Source organism: Plectropomus leopardus, chromosome 7 (genome assembly GCF_008729295.1).
Source record: "Plectropomus leopardus isolate mb chromosome 7, YSFRI_Pleo_2.0, whole genome shotgun sequence".
NCBI classification, from domain to species: domain Eukaryota; kingdom Metazoa; phylum Chordata; class Actinopteri; order Perciformes; family Serranidae; genus Plectropomus; species Plectropomus leopardus.
Window position 1 is genome coordinate 26,370,586 of NC_056469.1, and position 22,453 is coordinate 26,393,038.

At 39.0% G+C, this 22,453-nt stretch overlaps 3 protein-coding genes across 3 annotated transcripts in view; 1 reads left to right on the plus strand and 2 right to left on the minus strand.

Annotated features, from left to right (window-relative positions):
- Positions 1-8,961, minus strand: polr3c (polymerase (RNA) III (DNA directed) polypeptide C). Its single transcript, XM_042490262.1, has 13 exons — positions 8,877-8,961; positions 6,695-6,841; positions 5,521-5,785; positions 4,536-4,852; positions 4,278-4,382; positions 3,421-3,594; positions 3,256-3,307; positions 3,095-3,155; positions 2,855-3,005; positions 2,146-2,247; positions 1,639-1,688; positions 1,340-1,489; positions 1-421 (listed from the first exon to the last, which is right to left on the minus strand). Exons 2-13 carry the CDS (start codon positions 6,839-6,841, stop codon positions 340-342), a joined length of 1,656 nt encoding a protein of 551 aa, XP_042346196.1. The 5' UTR covers positions 8,877-8,961; the 3' UTR covers positions 1-339.
- Positions 8,885-18,090, plus strand: rnf115a (ring finger protein 115a). The gene is made up of 9 exons (XM_042490264.1): positions 8,885-9,164; positions 12,235-12,293; positions 12,543-12,597; positions 12,875-13,158; positions 13,325-13,393; positions 14,406-14,478; positions 14,564-14,657; positions 15,570-15,685; positions 16,456-18,090. The coding sequence occupies exons 1-9, from the start codon at positions 8,925-8,927 to the stop codon at positions 16,573-16,575; spliced, it is 1,110 nt and encodes a 369-aa protein (XP_042346198.1). The 5' UTR covers positions 8,885-8,924; the 3' UTR covers positions 16,576-18,090.
- The window catches only part of gba (glucosidase, beta, acid), a 10,818-nt gene continuing 5,697 nt past the window's right edge, over positions 17,333-22,453 (minus strand). The window contains exons 9-12 of the mRNA XM_042490263.1: positions 21,423-21,647; positions 20,810-20,973; positions 19,252-19,368; positions 17,333-18,360 (exon numbers count right to left, since the gene is read on the minus strand). Coding sequence (XP_042346197.1) covers positions 18,258-18,360; positions 19,252-19,368; positions 20,810-20,973; positions 21,423-21,647 — 609 coding nt within the window. The 3' untranslated portion in view covers positions 17,333-18,257. The remainder of the gene's footprint in view (positions 18,361-19,251; positions 19,369-20,809; positions 20,974-21,422; positions 21,648-22,453) is intronic.

Genomic DNA, 22,453 nt, shown 5'->3' on the forward strand with positions numbered 1-22,453 from the left:
TATTCAACCAGAATTCTTCTATTTAATATACAGTCACTTTCATGGTTTTACATTTCAAACAATCAATCTGTTGTATGTTTGTCTTACGGTTTTGTGTTTGTTCTTCAATGAAATTAAAACTGTTGAAAATAAGTATTCTTGTACTGCATTTATTCGTTTGCGGATCCCTACAATAAAAACACGCAACATAATCTATTCAGATTATAATGCAATCTAAACTGAATCAATTCTGTTGTATAAACCATAGAAAAGCCACACTTGACAGTATTCATCCACAAAAATTAATGGAAAAGTGTTTTTGGAAAAATATGATGAGTTGTGATGCTTGTACGTGTGCTCTCAACTTGTGGATGTGGTGGAGTTGATGTAGGACTCTAAAAGAAAGATGCTTTCATCTACCTGGTTCTCTGCTGAATCTAACCTGGAGGAGGAAAGAAAAACAGAGTGAATATTAACACCAACAGACCAAAGGTGTGATTCAAAAATGTCAACTTGGTGCAGTTGTTCAAAAAATGTAATTTGGATTTGGGAATCCCATGTTTCACTGTACAGGATCATCTAATCTGTCTTAGTTTTGTTCTGGTTTTTAATATCATCCTGATCAAGACACAAACTTTTTAAGATTACCAAATTCAGATAACTGGTGGCCGAAGTGGGACTACATATCACAATGTAGGCTACTAGCTATGTCAAGAACAACAGGTGGAATAGTCAGCGTGGGGGCACTTCAAGTGTAAGCAAGACGGAAAAACAGCACAAGGGATGGAAATGTTAGAAAATACTAGCCTGAAACCATCCTTCTGATAGGATCAGGATAATCCAGATTTTTTGGATCAAAAGTATCCTAATCCCTTTTAAAAGACTGAACAATACATACTGAAGGTTTGATCCAGATACAAAACCAAGACTGGATTATGTGATCGTATCTGATTCAAGTATCCTTTTTCTCCTTTGAACGACCCATTTTCACATCTTTTTGTAATATATGACCAGATCAGAAATATGATTTCCATGGCTTAACATGCTAAAGTTTCTTCCATAATAACCGCTTAAAAGAAAGTCAAAAAGACAAAACAGCTGACAAAACTTACAAAATGATATTTTTCCTAAAAATAAAGCGAAAAAAACATTTAGTTTTTTTTTTTTTTTAAACTTTCTGAATCATTTTTTATTTGTTTCCTTGACAAAAAAAATTCTACAGCAACCTTCTTTCATATGAAGTAGTTCAAGACTGAACAACCAATTTTCAAGATTTTGTCCGATCAGATCGCTGAAATACGATCAGGTCACTTCTGAACAACTGGGCCCTGTAGAAAAGGGAATAGTTTTGTGCTCTTACTTGTTGATATGAAGCTTTAACGCATCCAGCTGTTGCTTTTCAGGAGCAGTGATCATCTCCTCGACCTCTGTCAGCTGCTCAGGCTCGGCCCCGCTGGCCTGCAGAGACGCCAGGATGGCCTCGATTCGCTGGGATTTCTCCAGCAGACGTCTGTCAATCAAGCAGAAAACAAATCAACCGCTGATCTGTGACACTGTGAGTGTGTGTGTGTGTGTGTGTGAGTGAGCAAGACAACTTTTAAAGTTGATGATATGAAATTAGCTGACAAACACGACGACATAAAGGTGTGATGAACTTACTTGCTCTCTTTGGTCTCAAATAGGCGTCGCTCTATGAGGTTGGCTACTGTCTGCACAGAGAAAAATATCCAAAGACAAAACATGACTGAGAGCTAAATCAACATGAAAGACAAAAATGTGGCACTGGTTAACGCTGGGCAACATACTGATATTTTATCAATATCGTGATCTGATGCTAGATATTGTCCTGGATTTTGGATATCATAATATCAAAAGTGTTGTCTTTTTGTGGTTTTAAAGGCTGCCTTACAGTACAGTGATGTTATTTTATCTGTTATATTATGTCTTAACCCACTTAGTCATTCTATCCACATTACAGATAATTATTTATTAAATATCTCATTGTGTAAATATTTTGTGAATGCACCAATAGTAAACTCTACAATATCATCACAATATAACTATCAAACTATTTGCTCAAAAATATTGTTGTTTTTTTCCCATAATGGCCAGGCATAACAGTAGTAGTCCTCTTCTATCTATGTTACAGTACGATCAGGATTTTACCTTGTAGCAGTTCTGAAGCAGCATTCTTGCAGTTGGGAGTTGGTTGACGGTGTAAAGGTAGAAAGTGCGAGAGGGAGCATAGTCAGGAGTCTTTGGGATTTCCTGGAGAATAAAAACATCACGGCTCATGCTCAGAGAGAATGAGTGGGTGGATCAAAGAATAAGAGCTAGAAATGCTCCGTCAAATACAATGACTGAAATCATCCACGTGCCCTTTCAAACTGTCAATATGTCAGTGAAATTGCCAGATCGTCACTTTTATTAAATTATTCCTGCATCACAGAAAAGATACTGAGTAAAACATTAGGCAATGTTGCTCCATAAGTCTAGTTTTAAAAATATCTCATTCACTTAGTGCATCTTCAAAAAGTGTGCCAAATAATTTTCAAAGTAGGTTTTTGGATCAGGTCTTTTTTGGACTACTCCTACGTTCTAGGCAGAATACACTAAAAAAATTGGCTGGAGGAGACTTGCTTTGTATATTTAAATTGATCTCGGTGAACAGTATGTCCTCTTATTTTTGTCAAAGCTAAATTATTCGTGGCAAAAGCTAAGAGGAAGGACGGCTTTGGAAACTTTTCCGTGCTGTGCAAGTGTTTCTTTGAATGAAAAGAAAAAAAGGTTCATCCATTCAAAAAACTGACAATTCGCAATAACATAAATGTAACAAGAGGAATCATGAGAGCATCTTCACATGTCGATCTTGTACCTGCAGCTGGACCAGGTTCTGTGACAGCAGCGTGTACAGCATGTCTTTAGCCTCTTTGGCTGGAATCATGGCGAAATCCTCCACCTGCTTCTGCTCCAGGTGACGTTTCCTTAGCAACAGGCGGAAGATGCGTGCTGATCGGGAGCCAAATCTGATGGCAGATTAGAAATGATTAATTAAATAATGATATTCAGAAGATGTGACAATCACGCGTTTATACACAACTGACAACAAACGTACCTCTCCTGAACTACAGACTCAAGTGTGGCCCGAGCCAGATTGGCCAGCGCTCTGTGCAAATCTGAGAGGTGAGTTAGGAAAAGCCGTGCCTTTCATGAATTGAAATGGTGCAAACAGTGTGGACCCATCAGGACCCTTTAAATAAAAACAAAAAAGGATACTGACAACGTACATCCCTCCTCCACTTTCACCAGCCTTCCCCACAAACTCCATCTAGAAAATAAAAAAAGACAAATGGATGTAAAAAAAAAAAAAAAATTAAAAAAAAATACTGCAGATAAGAATTGAGCCTGAGAAGTATGTCAGGTGCCTTAAAGAGGTCATACCGGGTCATCAACCAGTAACGTGAGGTACTGGTCTAAGATGGGTCTGGAGATGTTGTAGCTGGTCGGGAGGGATCTGAAGATCTCGTTGGCTGAGAGGGGCTTTGTGCAGGAGGAATTGGGCGCGGTCGTCACCTCACTCATCCTCAGCATTGTCCTCACTATCTCACTGCTGGTCTGAGTTATTAAGAGGAAATTGTTTAGAAAGACAATCGTTTATATCATTAACAACCACAACAGTAATAGTATGTCATAATTCAGAAAGCAGGCGAGACGGGAACACACAGGTAAAGCCTTACCGACTGAGATATTCTCTCTTCTGTCTCAGACAAACTGATGGTTTACGGATTATACATGTTATATAAAAGTTGCTGGTTGACAAATTGTTATTTTTGCAAAGATCCTGCCTTGCTGTTCCCCCCTTTTCCAGTGTTTATGCTAAGCTAAGCTAACTGTCTGCAACCTTTTGTTTCATATAGGGGTTGACACATTATCTTCCGTGCCAGGTATTGGGACCGATATTTGGCATTTTGCCGATTAATTGTAGTGGCGTTTTATTTTAATGATCACCGAGTTAAAAAGTGCAAAGAAAGTGTCAGCATTGCTTTGTAAAACCTTAGGGAGCTACTGTGTCAAACCATCAGCAGCATGCATTTAAAAGGACGCTAAAAAAAATCCCAGACACAGAGCTTTAATAAAAGAATTTAAAAAATGCAAATAAAACCAAGAAAAATGCCAATCTGGGGTTGGCTTTCACATTTGCTGACAATACAATTTACAAGCAACAATTCCTACCATAAACTCTCTGATAGAAAGCAAATAAGCTTAAGCTTAAATTTTTTAAATAATATAAATCTGACCTGGTCCAGTTTGTTGGCCACAGCACTGATGATGGCCTGGTCTCTGAAGTGGAGATGGAACCTCTCGAAATTCACCTGCCAGCAAATCCCCTCATCACCGTGTGTCTGAGCATGCAGAGTGGATACGAGACAGGCACAAAAACAGAGAGACTAAAGGTCAAATAAAAGATTCTTAATATTTAAAATGTAAGGGACAAAGATATGAAGATGTAACTGGGGTTTTAAAACTGCAGAAAATGTGTTAAAAGTGTAACTAACCTGTTCCATTTTGGCCTTCTTTGCATTTCTCTGGTCCTCTCCATCCTCACCGGAGAGCTGGCGTTTGCCTCGCCCGATGAGCGTCACCTGAGGCACCTTATAACAGTCGGGGAAGCTCTCTGGTGTGGGTGGGCCGGTGCTCACGGTGGCAGCTGGAGTACCAGGCTTGGCAGGGGTTGCAGGGGTTGCAGGGGTCGCTGGAGTAGCGCTGTCCTTTTTTCCTGCTGCTGTCAGAGGAGGGCAGCGCTGAAGAAAATGGGTCTCCACCAGTTTGGAGAAAGCAGAAGACACTTCACTGTAATCCATGCTGCGACCCTCTACAGTAACAGGAAAGAGAAATTTGCTGCTGTGAAAATGTGACGTTTCTTTGTAGATTCTACACAAATGCTATAAAGACACTAAGTGGTTGTAATTAATCCCTAAATATTGCGATTTTAAAGAAATTTATTTTATTTGCTTGACTGTCACCTTGACCAGTTTCCACTACGGCTGTAACAGTTTGTTTTTTTTAAATTGTGAGTGACAACAGAACAAGTAAAATAATCACAACAACATGCAAACAGTCAAGAGAGACAAACAATGACACAATAAAACTAAAGACAGCAAAACAAAACAATACAAAACAGGGATACAGCATCAACTTTCACCGAGAAACAGAACAAAATAAAAACAAACAGAGATATAGCAAAAACATGCATGCAGATGGATGAGTGCGTGTGTGTGAGTGTGTGTATTTTGTTTATAAACAACAGCACATATACAACATTAACACTGTTTTATACATAAATCATTCTGTAACGATTTAGAAAAGAAAGGAGAAAAAAGATTTTTTTCTCTTTAAATGAAATAAAAATAAATAACTACATACATTTGTTACTATTACTACTAGTAAATTACTATTATACTACCATCATCATAAATAATTAGGTTAAAAATCATTTTTTGTGCGTCTGTTACAGTTCCTGACTGATGCTGAGATACTGACCCTCCATGTTCTGTGTGAGGCGGTCGGCGACTGTCTTAACCGTGCTGCTCATGGTCATGTGACCTCTCTGAAGTAACTCCTCAATGATGAGCTCTCCGGTGTCACCGTACAGGGTTTTGGCGGTGTAGATGTAGCGCGGGTATCTCAGAATTCTCAGGATCCGATCACAGCTGGTCTGGTACTCTGCGGGGCTCCCAGGTCCTCTACGGCCTGAGCTGAACACACAGGCTCCATGCTGCATTAGCACACAAAGGGACTTCTTTACCTAAAATTAGACAGAAAGAAGGAGAGAAGAGCTTTTTTATTTTTATAACTTCCTTTGCATTTATACAAAACCACGGTTAGTCATCAGTTTAAGGCAGAGCATGTATTTGTACATTGTATGAGACGTATTAGCAGATAATCCCTCTATTATGGAACTCGGCTTGTGGCACTCAAATAGTTAAAAAAAATACATCTGAAAACCGAATCACCTCATAGAAAAAAGCGTGCATCTACTGCTAGCTCACCTCGCACCACTGAGATAGCTAATGTTACAGCTCAGTCCAGGAGGGCGCCGTAAATGTTAAAATTTGTGCTCGAGCAGATGCCAGTTCCTTCTGCGCCGTGATACAGTTGACAGATGCAGTTTGGTAAAAAAGAAAATTATTCCTTCATGAAACTGCTCACATCAAGGTCTGTGGATTATCCTAAATAAGTGGGTCATGATTTCTGGAAAGACACATTGCTGTTGAGTTTTTCAATTTTGTTTTTCGGCGCTTTGATCACCACAAGCCATCTAGTTCCATTATATTAGAGAGAAGGCAGACAACTCTGCGACCAATACCTCCGACTCTCTGCAACTCACACAAAAACAATCTAGATTAATAAATAGCACCACAAGTAAGAGGAAAAATATGTCTTTTTGATTTGGGGGTGAACTGTCCCTTTGATATTATCAGGTTTCTGGAGCACAGATTTCTCTGTCATTTAAAGAGATACCAGGTTTTGCATTTAAATAGATTATACAAAAAACGACTAGAATTGCTTGACTGTCCATCAACATAACCACAAAGGCTGCTGGACTGCTAGACTCTGCTTAAAATGCTGAAAAGGCAGTTATACAACATTAAATACATCATGTATGAAACTTTAATCTGCTGAAAATATCAAACAGTAAGTGTAGGAGTGGTACCAGGTCCAGTGAGATCCCCGTCTCATGAATGATGGTTCTTAAATTCTGCGCTCCACTTCTGACCAGGTGCGTTCCCACTTTCTCCACCACTTCTCCAAAGTGCTCCCGCAGCAGGAGACGACACAGACGCACCTCCTGAGCAGTCATCTGCACACACAAACACACAGATGAAGAGGGGGAGAAAATATTTACAGCAACATTTACCGAGCACCTTAACTAACGCCGCAGCCAATACAACACTGTCTACGTTATATTAACATACAGTATACCTGGTTGACCTTTCTGTGAGCACTTAAAGAAAGCATAATGAGGAACCAAGAGCTTGCCAACTACTAAATACACTGATTTACAAAGAAAAGAAAGTAGGAGAAACAGTTCAGAATTTGACAATCTCAAAATAAGAAGCTGATTTATTTCTGATGATGCAAAGAAGCAACATTTTCCTCTGGGTGTACTGTGCCATTCTTTTGTTAATTTGTCTTTGAAAACACATCCAACTCATCAGAGGTAAAATACTAAATCACTGGAAAGCTTCTTTAAAGCATCAGCTATGATTTAAAAACTTGTTTGAGTGAAGAAACAAAAGGTGAACAGACTTTAAATGTAAGTCATTTCCAATACATTTATTTTTTACAAACATTTAAAAGTTCAATTCCTTATGTTTTCTAATGCAGTGTACTTATACATTTATTGTTAAACTGCTTTACCATACTGTACAGAAATTTCAGCTTGAGTGCAGTGATACTCAACTTGGAGCCCAGGGGCCAAATATGGCCCCTGATAGGGTGTCGGGTGGCCCCCAAAACATTTTCCAATTCACAAAAAAATAAAGTCATTCACACTGGGAATTACTTTTGTGATTTTAGTATAGATAAGGTGCCAGAGTACATAACATGTCATCAAAATAGAGCTTGTTTATTGAAAAAAGTGCCAGTAGAGGATCTCTCATCAGAGGTCCTAGCTAAGCCCCTAATGTCCTGAAATTTTATAAATGTTCTGAAAAACTCCTGGAAATGTACATCTAATAAATAAACATCTTAAAATCCTATTCAAAAATCCTGGAAATGTCTCAAAATCCTAGAAAGGCCCTAAAATCCTCCAAACGTCCTAAAACCCTTGAAATGTCTGAAATTCCTAGAAACATTCTAAATTCCTAGAAATGTCCTAAAACTCCTCCAACTAAGTCCTATCCCAAAATCCTAAAAATTTCCTAAAACCCTATAAACATACTTAAGCCCTAGAAATTTCTGAAAATCCTAGGAACATTTTAAAGTCCTAGAAATGTCCTAAAACCTGCAAAATGTCCTAAAATCCTAGACATGTCTTAGAATCTTAGAAATGTCCTAAAACCCTAGAAAGTCCTAAGGATGTCTTAAAATCTCTGAAGTGTTTTAAAATCCCTAAAATGTCCTAAAATCCTAGACATGTCTTAAAATCCTAGAAAGTCCCCAAACCCTTGAAACATCCTAAAGTGCAAGGAGTGTCCTAAAATCCCAGACATGTTTTTAAATCTTAGAAATGTCCTTAAACCCTGGAAACATCCTAAAGTCCTATCCCAAAATCCTAAAAAAATCCTAAAACCCTATAAACATACTTAAGTCCTAGAAATTTCTGAAAATCCTAGGAACATTTTAAAGTCTTAGAAATGTCCTAAAACCTGCAAAATGTCCTAATATCCTAGACATGTCTTAGAATCTTAGAAATGTCCTAAAACCCTAGAAACACCCTAAAATCCTAGACATGTCTTAAAATCCTAAAGAATTCCCCAAACCCTTGAAACATCCTAAAGTGCAAGGAGTGTCCTAAAATCCCAGACGTGTTTTTAAATCTTAGAAATGTCCTGAAAATCCTCGAAACATGTCATTTTGCAAAAGTGGCCTTCATGCAAAGCTGTTGGGTATGTAAAAGTCAGCATTTCATCTCATGACAATATAAACATAAGCGCAGTAACTGCATCAGTCCAGCAATAAATAGCTTCACAGAATAAAAGCCGAGCAAGCTCATTTCTTTCGAAGAGCTTCAAACAACAAAAAGTGAGCTTATTTGAAAACTCTCATAGCTGCAAATGATCGCTGCGCTGCAGATACGCTCAAACTTCACATGCTAGCTCGCGCACGCCTCACGTTCACACCGTAACATTACGTCATCTGAAAAGTCAGCTACTTTATTACTTTCCACAAACCTTTCTGAGAGGAGAGTTTCTACACAGAAGCAGTCTCCTCTTTCAAGCATGCCACAGACAAGAGGACCGCGGACTGAACACATGCAGCTTCTGGTTGACAACATGAACACTTCCGCCGCTCGGTGCCGCGGTGCACGCCGGGCTGGAGGCGGACAGCTGGCTCCGGTTTGTGGAGGACCGACGTCAGTGTTTGTGCTGCTCGGGGGGAAGATGGCGGAGGCTGCGGCTGTTCCACCGCATCGGTTTTTCTGTCACTGTTGTAAGGGAGAAGTGAACCCCAAACTCCCGGTAAGGCAGATGATTTTCTCTCCTCATCCGTCGTCCTCTCTTGTACAAAAGTCGCCGTTGACAAGTCAAAATTTAACCGAAACACCGTTTGTTTCGCTGCCTGCTACAGCTAAACACTAGCTAGCCAGTTAGCATTTAGCGGCGTTTGTTGTTGTTAACTCTCTAAATAAACTCGTGACACTCGCAAGTGTTTTCCTCAAAAAGCAGGCATTAAAAGTAATTAAAGTTAGGTTTTGGGAGGCTTGCATGTGAAAGATAGTTTAGTCAAAGCGCTGTTATTGTCGCCTTGCTTTGACAGCTTGGGGATATTGTGTTTTGTTCAAAACAATACAAACAGCTGAGGGATGAAGGTCTGTGTTATTACCATGTCCTTTAGTGTTACATCCAGTTTTAACATTAACTGTTTGATATTAGGCTACTTTCGTTTTTAGCTTGTTTCTGATAAAACACACTTCTGACAGGACAAGTTGGGGGATTTTCAGGAACATTAAACATCTCGTTTTTAGTTTCAGTTTTCAAGTTAAAGGTAAAAGTTATATAATGCCCAGTCGTAGACGTGACCCACATCCTGACAGACCTTTGCTAATCTCAGGTGTATTCAACGTATATTTTCTACGACCTAGATCTTTGTTACGGTTTCCTGTTCACACCTAGTCGCTTGTTTCAAGGTACATGTAGCTAAAAATTAATCCAGTACTAAATATCTGATGTTTGTGAAGGTTATAATGGTTTTATTGAAACCGTTGTAGAGAGATATTCATTTAAATGTATTGATAATTTTGGAAACTGATAAGTGTAGGTAACTCTAGGGTCGGACAGTATATCAATATTATATTGGAATTGTGATTTTATATTAAATATCATATTAAATCCAATTATTTTATAAAGCATGTTAAAAGCAAGAGTTGACTAAAGTGCTGTACATCAACTAAAAAATATCATAAAACAGGACTAAAAGGCAATAAACCATAAGGTAAACCACATCGTCTGGATATCCTAATATCACAAGTGTTTTTTCCTGGTTTTACAGGCTGCATTACAGTAAAGTGATATGATTTGTATGAACTTACCACTGTAATAGCTGTTTTATTATTTGCCTTTACCCACTTAGCCATTATATCCACATTACTGGTGATGATCAAAAATAACATTATGTCAACATTTTGTGAAAGCACAAATAATCAACTTAACAATGTACTCACAATATTGATACAGACATTTGTCAAAGATGTTGTGATACTTGATTTTTTTCCAGTCGTAACAGTAATTTATTTGGTAGTTTAGTGATGTAGTAGTCTACAGAAATTTAGTCATTTCAAAATAAAGACATATTGAGTGTCACAATATCGTCAAAATATATTGCAAAATTATTTACAGGCCATATCACCAAACCCAACTTGACTTGTAGTGTGTTAAACTGACTAGAGCTGAAATTGTAAGTGATTAATTGATTAGTTGATCTATAGATAATCAACCACTTACAAATTTGATAACCTATTATTTGTTTAAGTCTTAGTTAAGTAAAAATGTCACAACTATTCTTGCTCTCACACCTTAAATGTGCCAATTTGTTGGTTTTATTGGCTTTTATTAGCAAAGTTTAATATCGTTTGGGTTTTAACCTGTTTGCTGGATGCACAGATGTCAGCTTGTATTTTAGGATGTTGCGATAGCCATTTTGACGGTTTCATAATTATATATTGATCAAGTTATCCAATATGATATATGAAATGATAAATGTATCTGTAAATTAACTGAAATCTAAAGTTGGCATTAGTTGCTGCCCTAAACTAACTAATATAAATGAAGTGGACAAAAGATAAGTGACAGCGTATATTGAAATTAACTATGTGTCATTGCGTCAGAATGTCAGTCCACCAGATTGTCCTGTTTACAGCCGAATCGATATTTTTATGTCATGGCTCAGGGTACTTTCCAGCCTGCCCTGTCACCAACTATAAACTGGCCTGCTTGTCTCAGACACACTCAATCCTGTGGCATGTCTTCACTGAGCCAGCTGACTGCAACACGCCCTCACTATTACAGTGTATCCCAAAGACCACCTTTCAGTCACGGATCCACTTATACAGCAGCTCACCTATCTATGAGAAGATGACACACAACTCATCGAAACAGTTTTTGCTTACTAAAGAGTTTCTCAACCAATTCTGAACGTGACTAATAGTTTTAGATCCCTTAAATTGTCATGTGAGTGTGTATTAATTTGTACTCTGTGAAGTATCAAGTGAGCTCCAAAATGTAATACATTTTGACCTACTTTTTAAAATTGACATATGATAAAAAGACATACAGATGGAGTCTCTCAAAGCCCAGTCCCTACTTCAGTCCTGCTCCTATAGTGGACAAACCCTGGATTACTCTCGAGTTGGACAACATGTGATCCAGCTGCACAAACTGGCACTAATGTCATCCTCACTCTGTTGCTGTGCTTTCTATAACACTCCACACACTGCAGTTAGGTGTGGTTGGCAGACCAGCTCTACCTCCTGGGCTACATTCATAAAACACAGACCGTCATACAAATCTGACTGATACCATCATTGCAGAGACAAACTGGCAAAGTCTTGTTTTGTTGATCGAAATTCAGCGTGATGGAATATATACAAAAATTTCCAGATATCAATATAGGACAATATGGCAAATACAGTTTTTGGATATTACTTAAAAAAATACTGTGTGAAAATTGTGTTAATTTCTTATACATTGCAACAAATACAAAAAAAATATCACACTTATGAAACAAAAACCTAAATCATTGTGGGTGGGAATATCCAGAGGCCCCACAATATAGTATTATAACAGATTTAGATGTTTTGTGACAGAGTATTGCAATGACATGTCTTTTTAGAGACATATTCGTTCCAGTCATTTTTAAAACACAATTTTTGTCACCTGAATATTTTTAGATTGAGGCATCTTGGTTAAACAAAACAAAACATTTGAATACGTCAGCTCGAGATCTAGGAAATTCTAATGATGCTAATGTTTGCATTGTTTTCTAATCGGTGTGACTCCTGTGTGACTCAGTCTTTGTCGTGACGCTTTCCAGGAGTATATCTGTCCAAGATGTGACTCGGGGTTCATAGAGGAAGTAACAGAAGACTCCAGGTAAGACACATCTACCTCTGGACTTCAGTCAATGTGAAATCTTAAGGCTTTTTAGTGTTAGTCTGGAACAAATGCAGGTATGTGGGCTGTTATCTTATTTACAAGAACCGCCCATGTTGCATTGTCAAAGATTGTAGGCTTACCGTGCGGTTTTGTTTCAGGTTCGCACTAAACCTGAGCATGTGTGTAGGATTCAGTGGATGTTGCTAATAATGTGTCTTTTGTCCCCTTATACGCTGTTTCCCTCAGTCTCCTAGAGGGTGGCGCTAACGGGATAGATGACACAGCCGCACAATTTGCAGAGGTACCAACTGAACTGAGGGATTTTGGGGAGAGGAGGGTGGGGAAAGAGGATTGGTTGTAATCGTTTTATATGTTTTGATTAATTTTGTCTTTTTTTCCCCCGCCCTTTCCCTCACTCGTCTTTCTTTCAACTCCCTGTCCTTCATTTTTGCCTTTACATGTTCTCTCATTTCACATCATGCTGCTTTAAAATTCTTAATCCCACTTTCTGTGTGAAAATCTCCTTCTCCAAACCTTTACCTGTGTCCTAACCGTGTCTCATCCCACCGTCCCTGCAGCTATGGCACCTGTTGTTACTGGAGCGGCCATTTACAACAGACGCCGACACACCTGACTCAGAACCTCGGCTCCCTGGAGGGCGCCCGCGGGGTCTCAGTGACCTGGGGGGGTTGGGAGGGGGACCAATCGGTGGGTCAGTCCCAGCAGGTCTAGGGGGACCCATGGGGGGTCTACTAGGAGCTGGGGACCACTGGGGATCAGGACGTCCCACTCACCTGCACAGCCAGAGGAGATATCGCTCTCGAGGCAGCAGTAGACCAGACCGTTCACCTGCTGTGGAAGGGTGAGTAACTGACCAGTTAAGCTTCAGACTTCCTCACTGTCCTCTTGGCTCTCCTCTCCGCCTTGCATCCTCCCACCTAAAATTATGACAGTGCTATTTATGCTCATACAGTTGTAACTGTTCTTAGTTTTGGCGATGACATTAACAGTTGCATATTTTGTCTCAGGATTGTACAACAGTTTCTCGCCGGCCTCTTTGCCAGCTCTGGAGTGCCTGGCTCACCTCCCCTCTCATGGTAAGAAGACGTTACAATAGCGTCACTTTTTTAGCTCGAGAGTCACAGTTAGGGATGTCGATAATTAAAAGTTATCCAACAAAAAGAATTTTGACAGAATAATACTATCAGATAAACATAAATATTAAGGCTGTACCCAACTCAGAATTATGCTATTCGATTTGGCTTTTCGATATGAATAATCAACAGTTTGTATTGTTTTCCACACAAAGTTTTAAGGTTTGAACAGGCTCTGCAGCTCTGCATGACAGCGACATCCTCGTAATATAGTAAACAAGCTAACTGCAACAACGATGGGTTGTCAATGTGCAACATTTTCTGCCGACACTGGATATCAAAGAAAGCCAGAGACACCAACGTATTAAGTTGCTTTGAGCTGTAATTTCACTACACTCTTCTCCCCTGTGTCACTGTCTGCATGTCCGCGATTCCCTGTACCAAAGAGTAGCATGAAAGTCAAGAGCAATCTCCAAAGCAAGTACAGCACATGGAAAAAAAGACTGCTCAACTTGAAGCAGTCTGACTTTTTTCAAGGGATAGTCCTTGCAAATATAATACACCGGCTCTACGGGGAGCAAACTTTATGTTTTTGCCATAACGACCAATTCAACAGCTGCCTGGTTAGCACCAGCTAATACAGCAGCAGCTGCTAACATCCTTCACTGAGCTGCTAAATGATGCCAACAAACTCACCCCAACACTGAAACAGCTCTACATGTAAGGTAATGTTAGTCTTTTGATGCCAACAGTTAGCCCTGTCGCTGTGTGTGTCGGGGGCAGGAAAACTCCCAGCATCTCCACCGTGGAGCTCACACTCCTGCAGCAGTAATGTCATGATAAATTGAGAAAGCATGATAAATTGTAGTAGCAAATGTTACAACAATGAAATAACAGGTAATAATTGGTTACAGGGGGTTGCTATCAGTCACAAAAAAAAATCTAAATTAGCATCCCTAATCACAAGGTAAGAGCTATTTCTTATTAACTTGTGGCGTCTGTGTGTCTCTCCCAGGACGGGGATGCTGCACTCTAACCCAGGGGATTACGCCTGGGGACAGGGAGGGTTAGACGCTGTGATAACACAGGTAAACCACACTTCATACAACTTTACTTAATGTCCCCGTCACCTTTTAATTTCTCCGCTGTTTACAAATGTGTGTGTTTGTGTAGTTACTAGGTCAGCTGGAGAACACAGGACCTCCTCCAGCAGAGAAAGAAAAGATCTCTTCTCTCCCAACTGTCAACATCTCTCAGGAACAAGCAGGTCAGTAACTCCTTGTTTTCCCTTTTTGTCTCCTTCATTTTTCTCTTCCCAAAGAACAAATTGCAGTAAGGCTGACAGACATGACTGGAGCTTTCAGTCTGATCCTCTTTATGCAATCACCGTATTGAGACAATTACCTAAGTGCACACTTTGGGTTGGACCAGCTGTTTGTGAAGCTGTTATTAAGTTTTTATGCAAAGTTCTTAATAACTACTGGCCGACATGCATACACAGGGACGTGTCCTTATGTAATCCTCCATAAAAAATTGCTCATAATACATCTTTCGTTGTGTAAGTGTATGCTTATTTGTTTAGAAGTCTGTTAAGTACTTACGTGCGGCACAAAAAGGCCACTTACGTTTATATGTTGCTACCACCTGCTTCAAAAAGCCGCTGTAACTGTGTCTGTTTGGGACAAAATGCCCACTAACCATGACAGTATCAACAGTGTATTCCATAAATTACTTTGAGGTGACGACTTTTTGCTGGTGAGTCTTTCATCTCCCCTTTTGTATTTCTAAGTTCTTTTGTGGATCTGTTCTTCTTGACTTCCTCCTTAAAGTGTGCTGTCCTATTTTGCCACTCAGCTGTAACTGTGTGGTAAGTTTTGCAGCTCAGCTTCGGCAGGGCTGCTGATTGCTGACCTTTTTAGAGAAATGACGATCTGTGTGGTTTACTTCGGGCCATAAGACATTTTTGTATAACAGTTTTTAATAATCAAAAAAAACATGCTTGTTTAACTGCTAAGGAACTTCCTGATGCGAACATAGTTTTGGTACTAATGATCTGTTACGTGCCCCCTCAACAAATGTGGCAGGTCATTATCAAGCGACTGATAATGAGCTCAAGAAATCTCTAGAAACCACAAAGGTATTTATAAACCGAAATAGTTTCTGTCTTCTCTCCTGTTAGACTGCTGTATGGAATGTCCGGTGTGCAAAGAGGACTTCGCAGTGGGAGAGCCAGTCAGACAGCTACCCTGTAACCACTTCTTTCATTCAGACTGTATAGTACCATGGCTGGAAATGGTGAGTCATAACAAGGACGGTTGAACTCCGTAGAATAAACTTACAAAATGAATCCTTAAATGACCTGCGATACTGTAACTTTATGTGAGATATTCACTGTGTTCATGCAGGTATTAAAGGGACAGTTCAAAATCAAAAATACATATTTTTCCTCTCAACTGTTGTGCTTTAATTTATCAATCTAGACTTTTTTGGTGTCTCACTCCAAAACGGAGTGCCATCTAGATCAATTGTATTCAAGAGAAAACCAACATCTCTATGGCCAAACATTCTGCAACTGTCAGTACCAGATAAAGAAGAAAATGCATTTTTGATTGTCCCCTCAAGATCTAAATAAAATTAAACACATGCTTTAGCAACCTGGTAGAATGACACAGACGAATTAGCTGCATCAGGCCTGGCTATACAGAAAATACTTGTTAGTCTATAGAATCATTTCATTGTTGGTTTTAGTCTTTTAATGAGATTTGTTAAATGAAAAAGTATACAGTATATTCTTTTAGAATATGCTGTAAAGTAATGTCTAATAAAAACGTTAAATGCTAAATGCAGAATTAGTTTAACCATGCTTAAGTTTCCCTCCTCTACCAATCATCTAACGCAGCGGGGATTTTTGCTAACGTGTATTTGACCAATCAGACAAAAAGACCGTCACATTCAAAGTCAACCAACAGCCTGAGCATTATGTAAAACAGGACTAAAATAAGAAGTCGACTTGTTCAAACTGCCCAACACTAATCGCATCTATATTCTGTTCTGTGGCCACACAGCATGACACGTGTCCAGTGTGTAGGAAGAGTTTGAACGGAGAAGACAGCAGCAGTCAGCCCCCGTCAGAGTCCCCCACCCTCTCCATGGACCCCCGCACACAGGAGAGATGGTCCTTCTGAGACACCCACCTGTCTCATCCCTCAGTTCTCCTCGCCTACATCATCCAACAGCACACGGAGAAGGCGAAGCGCTTCTCACTTTCCCTCTTTTCATTTCTGTTGCAGTCATAATCATCTCAGCCTGATATTTTTTTTGTACTTTTATTTTCTATTTTAATGCCTTTCTCCTCAACCATGTATACAGATAGCCGTACAGACGTCTTAACAGTTGCTCAAGGTCTTCTCAGTCTTTTTTTTTTTGCCTCATAACAAACCAGCATAGATTGATGATGATCAAGCCCTCGTCTTCTCGAACTACAAGCAAACTCCTTTTCCATCTTTCTTAAAATGCACTGCTGCAAATACACTATTGTGGGGAAATGCCAGACTTTATATCATTAACCATGCCCTCTTTACTTATCTGAAAATTTACTAAATCCTGCAACTGAGCCCTGTACAACATATGGGAATAAAGTAGGGGTTACTCTGACTCTTACAGGGTGTGGAGGTAACAATGAACACCTGCAGCCCTGCAATAAATGTTTTGTTTATGAAGGGATTACTTTTTGTTGAGATTTTGTCAGACAAGATCATGATCAAACTCTTGTTATTTATTCTGGTGTTTTATTGGATTGCAATGTTAAAGTGTTCATATTCTTGCATCCACACTCTGTAGTGCGCTTCAATAAAAAAAACAGAGTATTTTATCAGAATCATGTTGCTGCTGTTAAACAGCCACAAATGGAAGCTGTGACATCAAACCAACACCCATAAAGAAAAAAACAATAATACCAGCAAGGGAATGAAATAAAAAAAAAAAAAATACAGAGCTCGTCCCATAATCTTATATTTTAGATTGAAACATACCCCTCTTGGTGTATATATTATAAACAGAAGGCATCCCTCTGTCATTTTATTCCAGTTTATGACCATCTTTTGTTTCACATTTTTTATCACTTTTTTGATGTAAATAATTTTAGTCAACAACTTATGGTTTGCAAAGGAAAAAAAAAGAGAATGGAGACACAAATGTGAAATACCAGGTTATCAAACTGTATATTATATATGAAAAAATGTCTATGATGTATTAATAAATTGACAAAAAAAATGGCATGGTTGAATTTTCATTTTTCCCAACCTGATTCTAAGTGTTATTTTATACACTATACTCTTTTGTATTCTATACTTAATACTGTCTGCACCAAAGATAATTAAAACGTGGGATATTTTAAAACGCTTTATTTAAAATGAAATAGCAACAGCAAGGCATTAACAATTTCTGTACATTAAGTTATTTCTTAAGAGATGGTGAGGACACTTAAAGCATTGTATTAGGTGGAAATCAAGGCATCAGTTACGCTTCGGCACGGGTCATTCTGGTAAAGTGATACATTCATTTATTTTAGTGCCATTACTGATAACTGGCGCATAAAATAAATTAGGCTTCTGGATGAAAATCAAAGAGTTGAGGTTATTCTTGTTTGCTGAGGTTAATTCAAGTGATTACTGATATCACTAAAGCAGTGCACAATAAATACTTTGAAAAAGTGCACATGACAGGCTTGATACCAACGTAGCACTCAAAGTAAAACTGTTTCAGTGATGAGACGGTTCCCTTGCAAAACGCTTATTTTTTGTGGCATTTTGAAATGTGCACAGAATTAATAATAGGTGGAACAAATGAACGTAAACCTGAATGATCACTACGTGTTCCAGGCGAGTGTGAGCACCGAATGAGCCGGAGCGGTGGAGGTGATGTAGCCCACAGCGGGATCCTCGACGTCAAACTGGATCACTGTTGATGACCTGCAAAACCACAAACACAGAATCAGTAGAAAGTAATAAAAATGATAACAATAAACTGTATTTGAATCGCACCTATCATACAAGAAATGCAGCCCAGCTTGCTTTGAAACAATGAAATGACATGCACCAAGTTAATCACATAAAAAGACAAAGAAGACATAATAAAACCTGCATGTAAAAATAAGATAAGATCAGAAATGCATACATAAAATGCATCTTCACATGGATAAACCACTTGATAATACTAGAAATAGTAAGACAAAAATAAGGATAAAAATAGAATGCACAGAATTTATAACCCAAGATGGAAAATAAAACCATTTAGGTAATATTAATAAAAAATAAAGCTAAAAATAGGGCATAAAATGCATAAAATTAAGGAAAACACTAATTAATACAACATCTAAAGAGGTGCAGCGGTGCATAAGTGTGAAGCTGAAATGAAAAGCGGTTAAGTCTGAGTAAGAGATAAGTTTTTAGTTTTCTTTTAAAAATACTGCATCTCTAATATCTACAGGCAGTGTGCTCCAGAGCTTTGGGGCCAAACTGACAAACGCTGCATCCCCAGTTTTCTTTTGGCTGTTTTTGGGAACCTCCAATGATCACAGTGTTCGTGAAGGCAAGTAAGGAAAAAGAGAGTGAGCAATGTGACTTGGTCCTAGCCCATTAAGGGCCTTTGTATGTAAGGAGAAGGACCTTAAAATCACTTCTAAATGTTACAGGAAGCCAGTGCGGAGCAGCTAAAAAACCGGACGCATGTGCTCTCTCCTCTTGGTTCTCGTTAACAGGTGAGCTGCAGGGTTTTGAATCAGCCGTCTCTCAGTGGATTTTTTTGGTACACCAGTAAAAAGTGAAAAGTAGTAAAGTAGAATAAAAACATGTTTGACTTACCTGTTGAGTACAATGAGCACCATTGAGCCGTCTGGTCTGATGAAGGCAGAATATTCCAGCTGTGTTTCCTGATTGGCGGACACACCCACTCTCTGAGACCCCTCCCACAGGAACTTACTGTGGAAAGAGGTGAGTTGCGTGAATTTCATTTGACTGCCTCTTGCCATTCAGTGTAAAACAAGGTTATTATAGGTAAAGGTTCTACATTCAGAGCAAACCACCAGAGCATGGATGACACATGCTGGTCCTACCACAGATAACTGGATAGATGTGACAATGGAGATTTATATGATGGAAAAGGTTACTTTTTTGGACGTCTTTACAGGGCTTTGGGAGAAGTGGGTGCGATATGTCAGACCTGTGAGACCTCTGATTTTGTTGGGTTGGCAACTTCAGGGGAACATTCTTAATTTTGTATTTTTTATAGACTTTTGTTGGACTGCTACAAGCATTTTATTTTATTTTATTTTATTTTATTTTATTTTTATTTTACTGTACCTTGAATTACTTCATGTCTTCCTCTCTGAGATGTATTTTTAAAAAAAGTAAATATTAAGTGTCTATTTTAGCTATTAGAAAAATATGCTTTTGTCACAGACCTCCTGAGGTTGTATAAACGTAGGTCTGTCTGTATGATTACATTGAAACTAATAAAAACTTAAAGCAGCAAATCACTATTTGCTGTAAAGTTATAGTGGAGTAATGTCGTCCTGAGCAGAGAATAAAATCAGGCTACCTCTGGGTGTTTTAATCTGAGCGTCTCTGTGGTTTGTTGTGGTAAACTGGTCGGCCACACATGCATGTTAGTACTCCACGTTGAGCATCATATGCACCACGTTTTCCCCCTGGCAGTACAGAAGATCTATACAATCAGCACTTTCAAGTTGGACGCCCAAGTTTAGTGTCACCAATTCAGTATCTGACCAAGTGTTTTTTGGAGAACACTTTGATGTCACATGTTAGTTGCCCTTTGACCTTTTGGATATAAAATGTCCGCACTTCATCATTTTTTCCTGTTGAACATTTGTGTAAAATGTTGGCATAATTAGTATATGAATCCTTGATTTTATGCCTAAAACATGGTTTGTGAGGTCACAGGGATCTTTGACCACCAACATTTAATCAGTTCATTGCTGAGTGCAAGTGGATGTTCATGCTAAATTTCCCTCACGGTGCTTTTGAGATACGAGAATGAGATGGATGAATGGTAAAACCCAAAAACATAAAGTCAACGGCCAATGCAGACCCGCTCCACAGGTGCTCCAAGCGGTTCTAGATGTGCTTCCAAGGCATTTTTGGAGCGATCGCCCCTGGCACGATGCGTCTCGGTGTGATCACCCTCTTAATGGTTATACTAATGAGAACTTAACTAAACATTTTTAAACAAAAACTAAAGTGAAATTAGTAAACTCACTCTGGAAACTAACTAAAACTTAACTGAACCGAAAAAAAACCTAAATTTAAATTTTAAAAAAACTAAAAATAAATCTATACTACAATAACTAACCATAGCTATAACACTGTGTGAACAAAGACCACGTGGGAGGCAGTGTGCTACCTGAAGTGGGCCATGCTGTAGAAGTTCGGCTGCTTGTAGAAGACATCACGCTTGGCATCCACTATAATAGGACTGTCCACAAAGTTTTTAACCCAGTTTGGCCCACCAGTCTGATCCAGCGCCAGGTTCCAGTCAGTCCAACCCACCACATAATTATTTAAGTCCTGCCATGGAGAAAACACCCACATTTCAGTCTGTGCTTTGTAACTTTGCACTAAGAGGTGTTGTTGAGCTTAAATGAATCGGATGGACCGGTGCCTGGTGTTTTGTTTAAATGTCACAAGGACGGCAAATCTACATAAACAAATCCCTCCTGATTCTCAAGATGTCTGGAGTCTGAATGCACTCATGCAAAATAGATAGAATGAGGGGAGTCTAATTTCATTTGAGAGAGAGAGTGAAGAAAGAAGAAACTAAACACCAGCCCCAGCTTGCTTTGAAGGCCTGCAGGCAATTTCTGAAGTGTGCAGCAGACTGCAACCTGTAAACCTGCACTGCGGCATCGAGGGAGGTGATTCACCTTTTAAGGAGCAGCTCACAGCTTGTCGGGTCTCACATCTGTCACTGTGGATGTGACTGAACAAGCCTCATGTAAAAGATAACATGATCTCACCTCTATGATGTCATGTGCGTACTGCTCGGCTCTGTCCCAGCTGCCCAGCTTCACCCCGCGGTCAAGTGGGCTCCAGCCCGAGCAGGCCTCCGTGCCAAACAGGTAATACTCTGGGTACAGGTGATGAGTGACTCCCAGGCTCAACTCAGCTGGGACGAGGCTGTCCAAGTACCAGTGAACTGCCACGCCATGAATGTACCTTCCTGCATGAACATCATTTAGGACCTGGAGGGACGAGGGGGAAAAAAGTTTCAGCATAAAATGCACGCACAGGCTTCCTGCAGCTCAAGGCAAGTAAGATTTACACTTTCTAAATGCCACTCTGAATGAAGTTTAAGATCAATATTCAAATAACCAAAATTAAATAGGAACAATTTTATTTTTAAATGTTTATTGTAACATAAAACATCTTTTTTTGGTCCAGTGAAAAACATCAAATGATGAAAAAAAATCCCTTTTTAGGGTGGAGGACATGGAAGACAATAAACACATTATATTATCACAAAAGAATCTATTGGCTTTACTATCTCGAAGTAAGAGACATATGGTGTTTTTGGACCGTTTTCTTGGTGATTTAGTGCTTCTCTCTCTGCATTTGAGATTCCACTGCTTGGATTCCCATCGTGACGAGTTTAAAAGAGGAATTTATTAAATAATTCATAAAAAAACAGACATTACAAATTTGTGATTTTACAATGCAACATCACCCCAAAAAAAAAAAGATTCATAAAATTCTACTTCCCTTGTCTGAGCATATATAAGACTATTGAAATATCAAATTAATACCAATTAATGCCTTACTTTTAGATGAATAAATTCAATGCCTTTTAAGACTTTTAAAGGATCCGCATGCAAAAATACAAAAATGTGTCAAGGTCGGGTCTCAGGGGGTTAAAACGTTTTAAATATCATTTGCAGTAGTCTGACATAATCTCTCTCACCTGCTGTAGACGGTTAAAACATATTTTTGTATGCATTAGACACCCATCTGGAGATGTTATACAAATAAATTTATTATTCTTAAATGATTA